General features: G+C 40.0%; 1 protein-coding gene across 2 annotated transcripts in view; it reads right to left on the minus strand.

Moving 5' to 3' along the window:
• Positions 1-13,608, minus strand: part of LOC121183725 (MAM domain-containing glycosylphosphatidylinositol anchor protein 1) — a 156,838-nt gene that overhangs the window by 18,867 nt on the left and 124,363 nt on the right. For both annotated transcript variants that reach the window (XM_041040931.1, XM_041040922.1), the window contains exons 12-15: positions 6,646-6,826; positions 6,468-6,491; positions 4,140-4,292; positions 3,824-3,985 (exon numbers count right to left, since the gene is read on the minus strand). In XM_041040931.1, the coding sequence (XP_040896865.1) occupies positions 3,824-3,985; positions 4,140-4,292; positions 6,468-6,491; positions 6,646-6,826 (520 nt within the window). The remainder of the gene's footprint in view (positions 1-3,823; positions 3,986-4,139; positions 4,293-6,467; positions 6,492-6,645; positions 6,827-13,608) is intronic.

The following is a 13,608-nucleotide window of genomic DNA, read 5'->3' on the forward strand; positions in this document are numbered from 1 at the left end:
TCAACAAACATCTGCAATAATTTCTAGGTTAATGCAATCACAATGTTGAAACAAAAACTGTATGTGCTATATGTTGAGTTACTGTATGTGCTGTATGTTCCCATGCTATCTGTATGGCTGTGACAATAGCCACATTAGAGAGTCACATGCAACTGTTCAACACATTAAAGGGAAACGGGCGGCACTGTTACATAATGAAAAGAAAGGCTAATTTTGCTGTAGCCCACTTACACCTGCTCAGCCTTTTCTCTCATTCTACCTCCACATATCTGACCCTCATTGTCTCCTTCCTCACTCACCACCCATCTCTCTCTCTCTGTCTTGCACCCTCACCATCACCACCTACACACACGCTCACATAAACACACCCAACAGAGGGAAGAGGAAAGAGGACTTTGATAAGCAGTCTATTGATTGGACTGAGGTAAAGCAGAGTGTGTTGGTAAGTGTCTGAGAGGCAGAGGAGAAGGCACAGCTCTATCAGGCCTACTTGTCTTCAGAATCATGAGTGGGGAAGACAGCAGAGGTACATAGCCACACACAGAGAGAGATACACACACACACACACACACACACACACACACACACACACACACATTGCTATACTTGAACTCAAATCAGTTGGACTGGTTCTGGCACACTGGTTCTCTCCTCCCTCTGTCCCTCATCTCTGTCTAAACAGGGTTCATGTCCTGTATGTGTCTCTGCCGCTGGTTAGCCTTGGAGTCAAAGCTACGCTAAACTGTGCACACAAAACAGAGAATTACAGTCCATGCTCTGACTTCTGCGACCAAACAACAACAAGCCAAAGCATGTTATTCAAAATTCTGAGTAAATAACCAGTTCAGGAGCATGAGAAAAGGGACACATCTAGGCTTAGCTAAATCCTTTTTAAATCAAACATTGATAGACAACAAGCTGATCAGAATGTTTCCCTCTAAACCTTAAAAGCTAGAGGTATACACTTCAATAAGTGTCCAGAAAATGTGTATATTACCAAAAAGAAAGACAGCACTTGGTTTTTGGAATAAAATAACATGATGTAATATGTTAAATACTATACTAACACAGCTAAGTTGTTACCACCATTCTAGCCACCTTTCTTCCACACAGACTCGTAAATATCCATACAGGGATCTTGTTTAAAGTCTTACTTAATAAAGTGTTATCCAAAACAACATACAAGGACTACAACACTTCAATAACCCCAAATGCTAATTTTGTCTTCCATCACTCTGAAGTGAAAACAGACCAATGATTCCAAGCAAGTTTGCCAATGGCGCTCTGCAGACCTGCGCCAGTCTAAAATACTGCCCAGTGCCAAACAAAACTAATTAAATGCTCTTTATTGTTGCTGCCAGCAAGCCCAAAGAGAAACACATTAAGGTGAACAAAACAGGGAGGTCCAATTTGCGATGCTGGCCTACTATAAACCTAAAATCCAAACCTGTCAAAGTGCATTGTGCTTTCTTTCCTTTTCTTTTCCCTGTTTTATATTCACATAACCTCAGGATTACAAAACAGCTAACATACAGTATATGTGGGTCAGAGAAAGGTAACTTCTCAACAGTATTTCTAAAAATTGCAATGTATCAAAGTGCCTAAACGCTTTCAACATATACAGCCCTTTTAACACTTTACAGTACTTTAACACTACAATTGAGTACATTAAAACTAGTTACAGTACTTCAGCATAAAGGACTATCTCTTGCATCCACTCAATACCTCTGAACATTGCCAGGTTGATGGACTCTCCTGCAGCTCTCTGCTTTAGCTTTTTTTTTTTTTTTTACCTCACTTCTATGCCTCCTCATACTTGTTTTCTCACGCTTCCTTTTTCTCTGTCCTTCTATTTGTCCCACCATCTTCTTTGCTCTCACTCTCTTCATTAACCCTCTCTTCTTTTCTCCAAGGCTGGCTGACCCTCATACTCCCCTCACTCTTCTCCTCTCATTTTTCCTCTCACTGACCCCCTCTGTCTTCTCCTCATTTGGTCTCTTTTGTCATTGAGAGTCAAACTGTGTCTCCCTGGCAGGAATGTGAGCTTTGCCAAGGTAAGGCAATTAAAGTGACAACAGATTGGAACAGACTGTCAGAACTACAGAGTAAACTGAGGCAGGGCTTGTAGAAGAGCTGGGCGCAACTGGTAGCGGAGTGTACTAATCATAAGCAAGAGCTGTGCGACTGAAGTAGTTGTCTAATTGTCTTGTCTCATTGCTTTGCTGTGAAACAACAACAAGAGCTTTGAACAAACAGCACAGCAAAAAAGCTCAAGTAAGTGGTGTAGTATCCATCAAAGATTACTACTGAAGTGCTTCTGTAATATGTGATATGTGCAGAGACATGTTGTAAAAGACGGTAGGGAAAAGAAGAAATGGCAACTGGTTTACTGTGCATGGAAGGCAATGTCTCGAAGCCTAACTTGTTTGCTGGAAACTGGAAATTCACAGTTGTATGTGGTGGATTGGTGAGAAGATGGCCATACAATTTAAATGTGGGTCAGATAATAAAAACAACTAGCTAAAAGTGGCTAAAAGGGGTACAGAGTTAGGTGTTGATTTTCAGGTAATTCAGCACCACCACCATCCAATTTGTCAATACAATAATTTTTTTCAGTACTTTAAAAAAAATTTAAGAGAGATATTAATTCAGCACGCACTGATTGTATCTATATCTGCTAACTAGTGTTAGCTAACACCAACTAGTGTTTCTGGTTATAAAATGAAAGAGGATCATTTTTGCTTGTGTGTTCATGGTTCTGTGATAAAATGGGTGAACTTTCAAACATGTACAAATCTGTCTGTGCACATATGCTCACTAATTATTGTAACTCCCTGCCTGCATTTAAGATGGTTATATTTAATTTTTTGTATTTTATTTATTACAGAATTCCCATGAGGCACTTCACTCTCTAATCTGTGCTGCAATAAACTGTTGGGAGGAAGTGAAGTGGTAAAATAAGTGAGAAAAGCAAATGTTCAGAGACTGAGCAAGATTCTTGATATTAAAACCCCCAACCTGATATCTTTTCCTCATTTATACAGTCACTGTACATGATGATCACATAATGGGTACACACATATGTGACTCTGTACTATACAACATCCTTAGGTGACAGTGGAGGTTAGTAAGGGAACAAATGTTACGGTGAAGCCTGTATGTTTGGGCGGTGGACACATAAATCAACACTGTGTATGAGTGTGTTGGTGAACCAATGTGAGTGTGCCTTCATGTATTTGCAAGCTTTACAGTATGTTTTTTCCCTGTGTGTGTGTGTGTGTGTGCGTGCGTCCGTGCGTGCGTGCGTGCGTGAGAGTGTATGTGCCCAGGTGTGTAGGCTACAAGATGTATGCATTCTAGCTGTGTGACAGAGCATATTATGATGAACAGCTCCCCCAAATGACTGATTGTGACTTGCCACTGCCATAAATCACACACCCACTGCCCCCTTCAACCACCTCCACACCTCCAAACACACACACACTGAGGCACAATCAGAAACATACAAACAGAACTTTGGTAACACCTCTCCCCCTTTACTGCCCACCCTCACCCCCTACTCTCTCCCTCTCTCTCTTTCTCTCTCACTGACACACAAACACACACACACCTACGATGTTGTGTCTGACAAGCGCTACAAGTGAGGGTCAAGCACAGAGTTCAGATTTTGACAGAAGCCCAGTGACATGAAAACCCCGATAGTATTACGTGTCAGCGTATTCTCCACTGTTCATCCACGTGTTCCATTGTGTTTCTGTGGATGATTTCATGTGGTAGAAGATAATGTGTGTTTATGAGCATTATTCTCCTCTCTACTACTCACCAATGTGTTTGCCCTTCATGTGGTAGTAGAAAGAGACACAGTATGGTACTCTGCCAGAGCCCTTGGGGCCCCTGACTGAGGTCACATTAAAGAGTGGAGACAGCAGACGAGCTTTGTCTCCCTGAACACGCGGCCGTGATGCTTCGATGTACATGTAGTAACCTGAAACCAACAAAACAACACTCTATTGTCCAGAGTCTCGAATGCAACACAAAAATACAAGTTTTTATGAGTAAAATTTGATTTCTATTTCCGACTGTTTTCCTAAATTTCTAACTGTTTACATGGTGCAGTATACAGTAAAACACTTTCTCACCCTCCTTGGTTCCACTGCGGTCAGTCTCAGGGCCGGTATTGGCAGATCGTTTGGGATTCTGTGTCAGGTGATTCTGTCTCGTCCAGTCAAAGACGTCACTCCGGTCTTGAGAGAAACCACAGATCCGCTCATCCTCAAAACCACACACATGGTCTGGGATATTTGTATGTGTATGTGTAGGAAAACAACAAAACAAAAACAAGAGGAAAAAAAAAACCCAACATTTGATCAGTAACATGTAAGGCAGGTGACAAACTACAGGAGATATAAGGTGACAACACACTTTTCCCAGGAAAATTAATGGTACCAGTGTAGCTGTACAGTGACCTCTGCAATATACACTTCAAAAGTGAGGATCAGACAGCCAGGCAATTACTGACATGGTGATAGGCACATTGTAGGAGGTAAGGCCATGTAATGTGAAACTTAAAGTGGATTCCACATATTATACGCACTCTGATGTATGACTCCTACGTACAGAAAATTTTTAAGGCAGCTATGATTGAGTCAGGCTATGTCAAATGTAGAAAATTTTTAAAAATTAACACCATTATCTAATCTGAATGAACAAGATTTCTGACAAAACAAGGTAAGTAGCCTGGAGATATAAGAGAGACAAAACAGAGTAAAATATTCATAAGGAGAAGAGTTGACCTACTGAACCATGTTTTACACTATAGGTTCTTTTTAAGTCTCTACTCAAGGGGTGTTTCAAATGAAACATTTGTTAGTCAGTTTGAAAGAATCCAAGTATCCATCAATGCAGCAATCAGTAAATAAATGATGTTGGCACTGGCCACCTGACACTGTATGGGTCAAGAGCTTCTTGATAATTTCCAGGCAGTGAGAAATGCTATTCATAATAATAATAATAGCATTTCAAAAGCAAGGTTGGAGATATCAAGTCTAAGAATGCCAAGGTATGGACTGTTTTGGACAACATTTTTCCTAAGCTATCTTGGAAGGAATGGACCTGCCAATGCGAGCACAGAGACTCATCTGTGCAGTTTGGGAGGGAGTGTGTGTGTGTGTGTTGTGAGAGCAATAAATTTAGATGCACAGGTCTACCTTTTCCCATCTGACTGCCTCAACTCAGATGTGCCTTCACTTAAATAATCTTGAAGGATCTTTGGGATCATTTTCATGTCCTTCCATTCATGTGTTTTGGGGTAACATTTTGTTTTTTTTTGATAGTGCCTCATATCATATGAAGGAAATACACACACACACACACACACATACACACAAAGCATGTTTTGAGATTGCCTTTTAGCTTTGTCTTGTGAGTGCATTGTCATTATCTGTGATGCTGATGTCTCTTGTTAAGCCAGACAGAAGGTCCTCTCTCTAGGGTGTTGTCACCTTCATTAGCCCATCTGGAGGGCTCTGCCATTATCAGAGACTCACTAAAGAAATGAAAATTGAAGCAAGCCAGTGTAAGAACAGCTATCTAAAACCGTCCAAGCTGACAGATTCAGTTAAAGCTTTCCCGGACACACACAAACAAACACACACACACACACACACACACACACACACACAGTCCGCTGCAGATGCATATGGCTCACACTCCCCATGAGAATGGCTTGTTGTGTGCGTCTTTGTTTCAGGGAGCTAATCTATTACTATTCACACCCTGCTCCACTACATGCGCTCCTTTCAATTTGCACTGTTGTTCTCGCAGTCTGTTCCAATCTGCTGTTGTTTTAATTGCCTCACCCTGGCGGAGCCAACTGCCACTCCTGCCAGAAAAATGCTGCGTGTCTCTTAATGAAGAAAATAGACAAGATGCAATTGACTGAAAGAAAGAGAGAGAGGGATGGCAAGAGAGGATGAGAAGCAAGAAGAGAGCAGGAGCTGGTGCAAGACGGAGAGATGGGGCTGACAGAGAGAAAATTTATGATGAGGTGTAACATAGTTATAGTATAGTTTCATGAAGTGAGTTTCAAGCTATTAGCCCATCTAAAATATCTTCAGAGCCTTTTCAGAAATCATATCGCCATAACCAGTCTCGTGTCCTCCAATCACGACCACTCTTTCATGACATTTAAAATGTCATGGACCTGCTTCCAGCGATCAGTTACTTTCTCACATCCTACCGTTACCCAACTCTCCTCCCTAGCAACAAGATTTAATAAAGACCAAGGCTGGGTCATGGCAAACTTTGCCTTGACAAACTTGTGCTGACATCACTTGCAGCATACAAGCTTAATTAGCTTTCATCAAAATTCAACATGCCTTCCTGTCTCCACCACACTGTCATCAATCAGGTCACAACAACAAGCTGAGGATTGTGAAATGTGGAAGAGAAAGGAAGTTAAGTCTCACCTGAAGGTCTTGGGTAGGTATAGGCTGAAAGAAAATTGCAATAATATGGATTATCACTCCAATATGCATAATCCACTCATTTCTCTATGTTTTGTACACAATACTTAAATGTTTGTAAAAGATAATGACTTAATACTGACAAAGATGCTTCATAAAAATGAATTTAAAAGTGTCTTACGTTCTGAGTACTGAATGATTCGACTGACGTATTCCCCAGTGCTGTAGGTGGTGATGGGGGCCAATCGGACCTCGTAGGACACAGGGATTTTCAGGTCTGATATGGTGTGGGACATCAGCACCCCCTTCTCTGGCTCCTTACCCTTGAGGTCTATCTGCTTCGACAGCAGGTTCTGCTTGTTCTAGATTGGAATAGGTAAAGACACACACATATACACACATAAGAAGGAGAAGATGCAGACCAAAAAAAAATCAAATGTATGAAGACGGTATACACTATACAAAAAAGATAACAATTAGATAATGTGGCAAATCTGACAAAGAGGCAAAAACAGTCACAGAGGTATAAATACAGTCAGGAATACCACCCATCTTTTCTCGTTTCCTTCCCTACCTTAATCATACCATCCTCACCCTCCTCTCTACCACTTTATGTTGATACATTATGCTCTGATTTCAAGTTTTTTTTTAGCCAATCACAAGTCAACCAAGTGATGGGAAAGTCACCCTCAGTAACAACTCAAAGCTCCAGCTCATCTCCCCATCTGGAGGGTTATCACTGCAATATTAAGTGTTCCAACAGTATAACACTGGTGATACGTTCAATTTTATGCAAACAGGCAAACAAAGTTTGAACTCTGGGTTCAAAATCTCCTCATATTTTTCCTGGCAAAAATACAGTTTGCTCAAATGTGATTAAAGAATGTGATCAGTGTTCCACAGATATTTTCTTTGTGCTGTAGAAGTAATTGTCATTTATCTACACACACCCTATTAATCACCATGTCATCATATTATTTTACATCTCCATATCTGTGCATGTTTCTTCACATTTCCATTTATGGTCAATGAAATTAGGTATGGGCATACAGCCAGTTCTGGGCTTATAGCCAAGCAATACACCTCAGGACTTGGATTGCACATACCATAAAGTTTTTAATCTTTCATCTTTTATCCAAAACAAAATAAACCACCTGTCAAAAGAATAATTTGCTACAATCTTTTCTCCCTAAATGCCTTGAAGGCAAGTGAGGCTATGTTAGTCTCAGTACATCAGTGGTCTCCCGAACCAAGATCGGCCAATGAAACATATTTCTTTCACTTCCTGTTCATTTATGATAAAGCATTGTATAACCTACCCACATTGAATCCCAAACAATTTAAAATAAATTGAGTCAGCTGCATATTATTGGAGTGAAAATGAAAGTTAAAAAAAAAAGAAATGGTTATAATGTTAACCCAGTCCAATTGTTGTCTTCTCATTTTTTTTCAACTTAACTTAGGGGTGTTTTTTTTTTTTTTCCTGTTAGCACCACTTTTAATAGAGCTATAGCGGTGTTATTCCACCCACGGAGAGAAGGATCCATTAGCTGTGTATCTGCCTCTGATCCCAGCTACTTAAAGACCTGACAGTGAGCTCAATCTAATGCATTAGGTCAGCCACTCCACCATAACACCTTAGTACACCCACAGCATGCCATTATCAGGTTATGCATGAAGCAGCAGTGTGTGCGCTGCATGTGTATATTGGGTGGCATTTATATGTGTTTATGTGTATGCACACACATATGTGTGTTTATGATATATGTCTATAGTACGGAGCTGTTATATGGTGAGGAATCAATGTATAACAAGCACAAAATAACCGCACAGATGCAATCTCCCCATTTTAAAACAATTTAAAAGATCCACTGTGCATGACTTCATTTGGTGTTTGATTTATTACACTGAAAACCCCTTTACATTTCCGTCATTCCGAATTTCTCACTACAAAAGATGCTTAAAGTAAATATTGGCCAAAAAAAAGCAGCATAATTTTTTTTTTTTTTATCACTTTCAATCTATTCCACTTTTGTGGGAAATAATGGAAAAAAAACATATTAAAAGAAAAAAAAAAAAGACCTGCTTGCTCTTCTGCTTCTACTCAGCTCCTCCAACCCAAAGAGAAACAGTTTGGTAAGTCATAGAAACACTGATGCATCCCATAAGTTCCCTTATAATTACTACAGTGCTGTATAGTTTGACATCGCCACACTGAAATCTGCTTTTCCTCCTGTCCACCAACACTCAAGTTGAGGTGTGCTATTCCCATTGGATGTCTACTCACTACCACAAATTCAAACTCAACGAGACTGAGCTGATCATTTCTATTGACAAGACCATGGTGACTCCTGCCCAGGCTGCCAAGAAATTGGTATGACTCCAATTACTGTGCGAGTCCCACATGGCAGCCACAGCCCGATCCCTGCAAGTTTGTGCTCGGCAACATACTTGGAATCAAATCCTCCCTTCCCCACCAGGCACTATGCCACTAATGGCTGTTAAATCTCCTTTTCTCAGTGCCAGTCTGGCTGTTTCCATTTCAGTTGCTCCAACTTTTCACCCTCTCTTGCCAGTCAATGAACATCCTTCTCCCCCCTGGTACAACAGCAGGTATCTTTCAATGCAGAGTAAATAATCTATTTCTAAATATAAACCGCTCTTCCTCCCTGAATAATATCCTCTCCTCTAATTCACCTTCTATCAGACTTTTCTTTTATGATGCTGCTGTGAGAACAAAAATGTTAGAGGGCATTAAGGGCCTTTGCACATTGAACTGCTGTTTGTGTGCACTGTAGCTGGAGTGATCTACAAATTCTAGGTTTACCTGCATTGCACTCACTCAATTAACACTCGTTAGCAGCATGCCTACATACGGTCCTGGAAGGAATTCAGAAACGGGAGATTGAAAGAAAAAAAAGGCAGGATGTTGTATAACAGGATACTGCATCTTTGAATGAAAAGGAGGCAAAACGACCTTTTGGTTTAAGAGACCGTCACATCAAAGAAAGGTCACAGGTTTCAATTCCTCAAACAGCAATGTGTCTTGTTAAAGTTTTCACGAGTAAGGTCCTAGTATATATGTCCGGTGGTAGAAGGAGTGCTCATACTCTTTACTTATAGCACCAGTGCAAAGATGTAAAAACATTCCATTGTAAGTGCATTCAAAATCACCTAAGTAAAAGTACACGTGTTTCCAGCAAAATGTTATTGAAAGTCTCAAATATTAAAGTACTCAATCTGCAGCAAAACGTCCCCCGAGACTGATCTAATATTGTACATTTCTGTACTTTATTAAAACTTATTTTGAATGTTCTAATTCATGCTTTCATTGATAGTACATTCCTCTGTGCTTTTTTTTATTGTTGACATATAAAGTAATCAGCTTAAAATGTATCTGCAGTGTGTGTACAGAGATTTGCTCATAGATTTCTACATTATCATACAGTGCATAATATTTTACAGCAGTTACATAGTAGAATTCATTGTGCCCTTTTAACACCCACTTATGCTCACATTCATCCATATAAACATTTACACACTGCTCATACAGCATATGCATAATTATGTGGAATATAGCAGGAAAGAAAAGAAATGCTCATGTAATATGCATAAAGTGTGTGTTAGCAGGGAGGGATGAGTTAATAATGCTGAGGAGTCAGAGCTTCAGAAGTAGGTGGAATGTGCTTTCTTCATGAGTGGACATGGTCCGCGCACACGCACACACACACGCACGCACGCACGCACGCACTTTGGTTTTTCTTAAAGTGTGTGGAAGCTAGACGACAGGAAAAAATGAACTAGACTAAAAGCATGCACACACTAACACACGTACACTGCATGGACCTGGAAACACACACTGGATCAATGAGGTGCTGAGGTGTGACTCAGAGGAATTCAGCTGCTCCTATACTGCAGGTAAAAGTCTCTGTCTCCCTGCCTCTGTCTTCGTCTCCATCTGCCTCCCTCACTAGGTTAGTGGACGTACTATGTGCATGTGTGTATGCCTAAGTGATAGGAAAAAGGACAGGGAGAGTAAGAAAGATTTACAGCATGTAGAGCGAGGACCAACAGAAGGAGACAGTCAAAGTGACAGGAGTGAGTGACTGACATATTTAAAAAGGGAGAGGCAGAGAGGTGGTTGGTTGATAGACTGATATGGAAGTCCATCTACCTCTCATTTTATGTGTGTGCACCCGTGTGTTTGTGTGTGTGTGTGTCTGTGCCACACAGACGCTTTTAGAAATTTCAGCTAGACAGTGTTTTCAGCTGTGTCTCCATCAGACTTGTCAACAAAGAGACAACAAGACAAAGAATGTGTGAAAGAGGGTGAGAGTGAGAGAGCAGACATGACACAGAAACTCAGATTCAGAGTGACGGGTGTGTGAGAGAAACTTGGATTGACAGCATGAGAAGACGTGGTCTTCTTCAAACAATAGTGTGAGGTTCATTTTTCTTTTATCCTCTATTAACTGATCTCTTCCATGATTGACCTAGCAGGCCACTGATAGTAGAATGTGTGTATGTGAACAAGTCATCATCAGTGAATGCGTGCAGTGTGTCCGTATCAACGCTTGCTATGCTCTCTTTGAGGCCTAGTGCGTGAATATACAGTGTATCTGCATAGTGGGGCTGGCTATGTATATAAATTATTCATATATTTGAATTAATGTACAACTCTGATTCATCATGAATATTTTTAATTTCTCATATATATGATAATGGGGATGTGTGTTTGCATGGGTGTGTTTGCGTGACTGTGCGTGACTGTGTCTCAGTGTAGAAAGAACCTGGGTGCAGCTATGATCTGAAGCCAGGGTCAGCTGCTAGCTGCACAACTTCCATGATATACACGGCGCACAACTTCATAGCTACAGGCAGAAAGCCGGTCGATGGAGAGATGAGGTGGAAAGACTGAGAGATGGGAGGATGAAGGTGTGAAGAGGGAGAAAAAAGAAATAGAAAGGATTGAAAGAGACACAAACATGTTAAATCTAGAGACTGTCCTGTAAAAAAAAAATCTGTGCAAGGAGCTTGTTAGGATCCATAGTTGTGCTTTATTGTTAGATGACCTCCAGCAGCCGTAGTAATTGTGATTGGAACAAATATAAATACCCCATATGAAACTGATCAGCGTTGTTTGTTTTATCCATGATTGTTTCATCTCATTCATTCTTTAACGGTGTTTATTATTAAAGCCATGACAACCAAAGTCCTCGAACCTTAACAAAGTCCTTATTTTAACAAAAAAAAAACAAAAAAAACAGATCTTTCCCTGAACATTACTAATGCCGATATTTCAGGAGACGCTCCTATGGGTCCTTTCAGAGGGTAGAGACAAAGGACGTATGGTCGTGTAGGCTGGAGGACTTTTAATTTGAAATGAAATGATATTAATTTGAAATTGTGGCAGCTTACTTCTCTGAGTGTTTTTGCAGTGTATGTGTATGTGTATGTGTATATGATGTGTATAGTTTTCTATGGCATATGTGTGTATGTAAAGTTTATATGTCTGTATCCAGACAGCGTGGAACATATCTAGCTTAGAAATTAAATACAAGACCCTAAGCTGTGTGCCTGAAAACGTGCAGTCTAAGATCAGCAGGCTTTGATAAGAAAAAAAACAAAACAACTTTTAGGCCCCAATTAAACTCCAGCTGAGAAAGATAATTTGGGCATCAAGTACTCATAAAATTATAGTGTCATTTTTTTTTTCCACATACAATTGTTAAGCCAACACCGTAGAGGTCATTAAAACAAACTCTTAAGGGAATTGAGGAGATGAACATCAAGTTTAATGATGTTTAAATCTGCTCATAATTGAGGTTTGCTTAATGTTTGATACTATGAAATTTGTATATAATATATGGTATTTAAATTTACTTCTATCTATATACAACCACCAGTAATACACCTGAACAAATGCGAAGGAGAGAAAATGTGAATCAATAATGATTTTCATGACTCTCTCTTAAATGCATATGTATGAGAAAGGTGCACTGCATTAATAAAACACGGTGCAACTGATGACAACTTGCATTTCCTCTGTCAGTGCGCTTAAATGAAGGAAAGTGTCTGAAATTAGCCACAAAAGACTTTGTAAATTTGTCTCTCTTGTTGCAAAAAGGAAGAATTACCACCTTTTAATTATCTTTCACAAATCAAAGTAATCACTTAAGAAACCGTAGGGGTGGAGGTTGTGGTGTGAGGACAGCTTGATGAAACAAGGAGGGTCTGTCAGCGCTGTTAATTCCTGCACAGAGAAAGCCCCTACAGGGAGTAGGGAACTAAATTAAGAAGTGTAAACAGGGATTTCACAGCTTGGCAATGAGTCATGGAGCACAACATGCTACACACACAGACACACACACACACACAAGAATGGATGGACATAGGCTATACATGCAGGTAAATACAAATGCACTCATATATACATACATGACTCCATAAAATACACAAACTCAATTAGAAACACACTCACTTACACAACAACAAATATGCAAGAGTTGAAGGAATGGACACAGACCTGCTCAGACCTACAGTAAAGAGCACTGCTCTACATGAACTAATCTGAGTCCTCTTGTATTCCCCTCTATGTCTGCATGTCTCCCCTGAGACCGCCACATCATTTTGTATGTGCTAAAAAGATAGAGTGTCAAGGCGTTAAGAGGATGAGCTGGAGAAAGTGTTGCAGAAATAGATGGGTTGTGAAATTGAGATGGTATTACATTTGAATGTTCTCGTACTCTATTTAATAGTCGAGAGGACCGGTGAGATTTGCTGTTTTTCTTTAATTTGCATCTTATTTCTCTCTTTCACACATTTTCATTCACTTCCTTACTCACTCTCACCCTCTGCTTTCTGTTTTTTTTTCTGTCTCTTTTTGGTCGCTGTCTAACGCACACATAAAAAAGCATGCAGGTAAAAACCCTGAAATTAAATTAAAGTTTAACAACATTTAAGAAGTCCTAAACTGCCACTTAATGCAACTCATTATTTTAACACTGTCAGCATAACAACTCGCAGCAACTATTTATCAGTGCTATTTCAGTTGCCACGGTTCACCCAACATTAAATGTCATTAAGTCTGCACTTAAAGCACAGTACCTCAAAGCAGGAAAAATGGAATAAGAGAGAGAGAGAA

The sequence above is a fragment of the Toxotes jaculatrix genome, chromosome 1 (genome assembly GCF_017976425.1).
Source record: "Toxotes jaculatrix isolate fToxJac2 chromosome 1, fToxJac2.pri, whole genome shotgun sequence".
Taxonomy (NCBI): Eukaryota; Metazoa; Chordata; class Actinopteri; family Toxotidae; genus Toxotes; species Toxotes jaculatrix.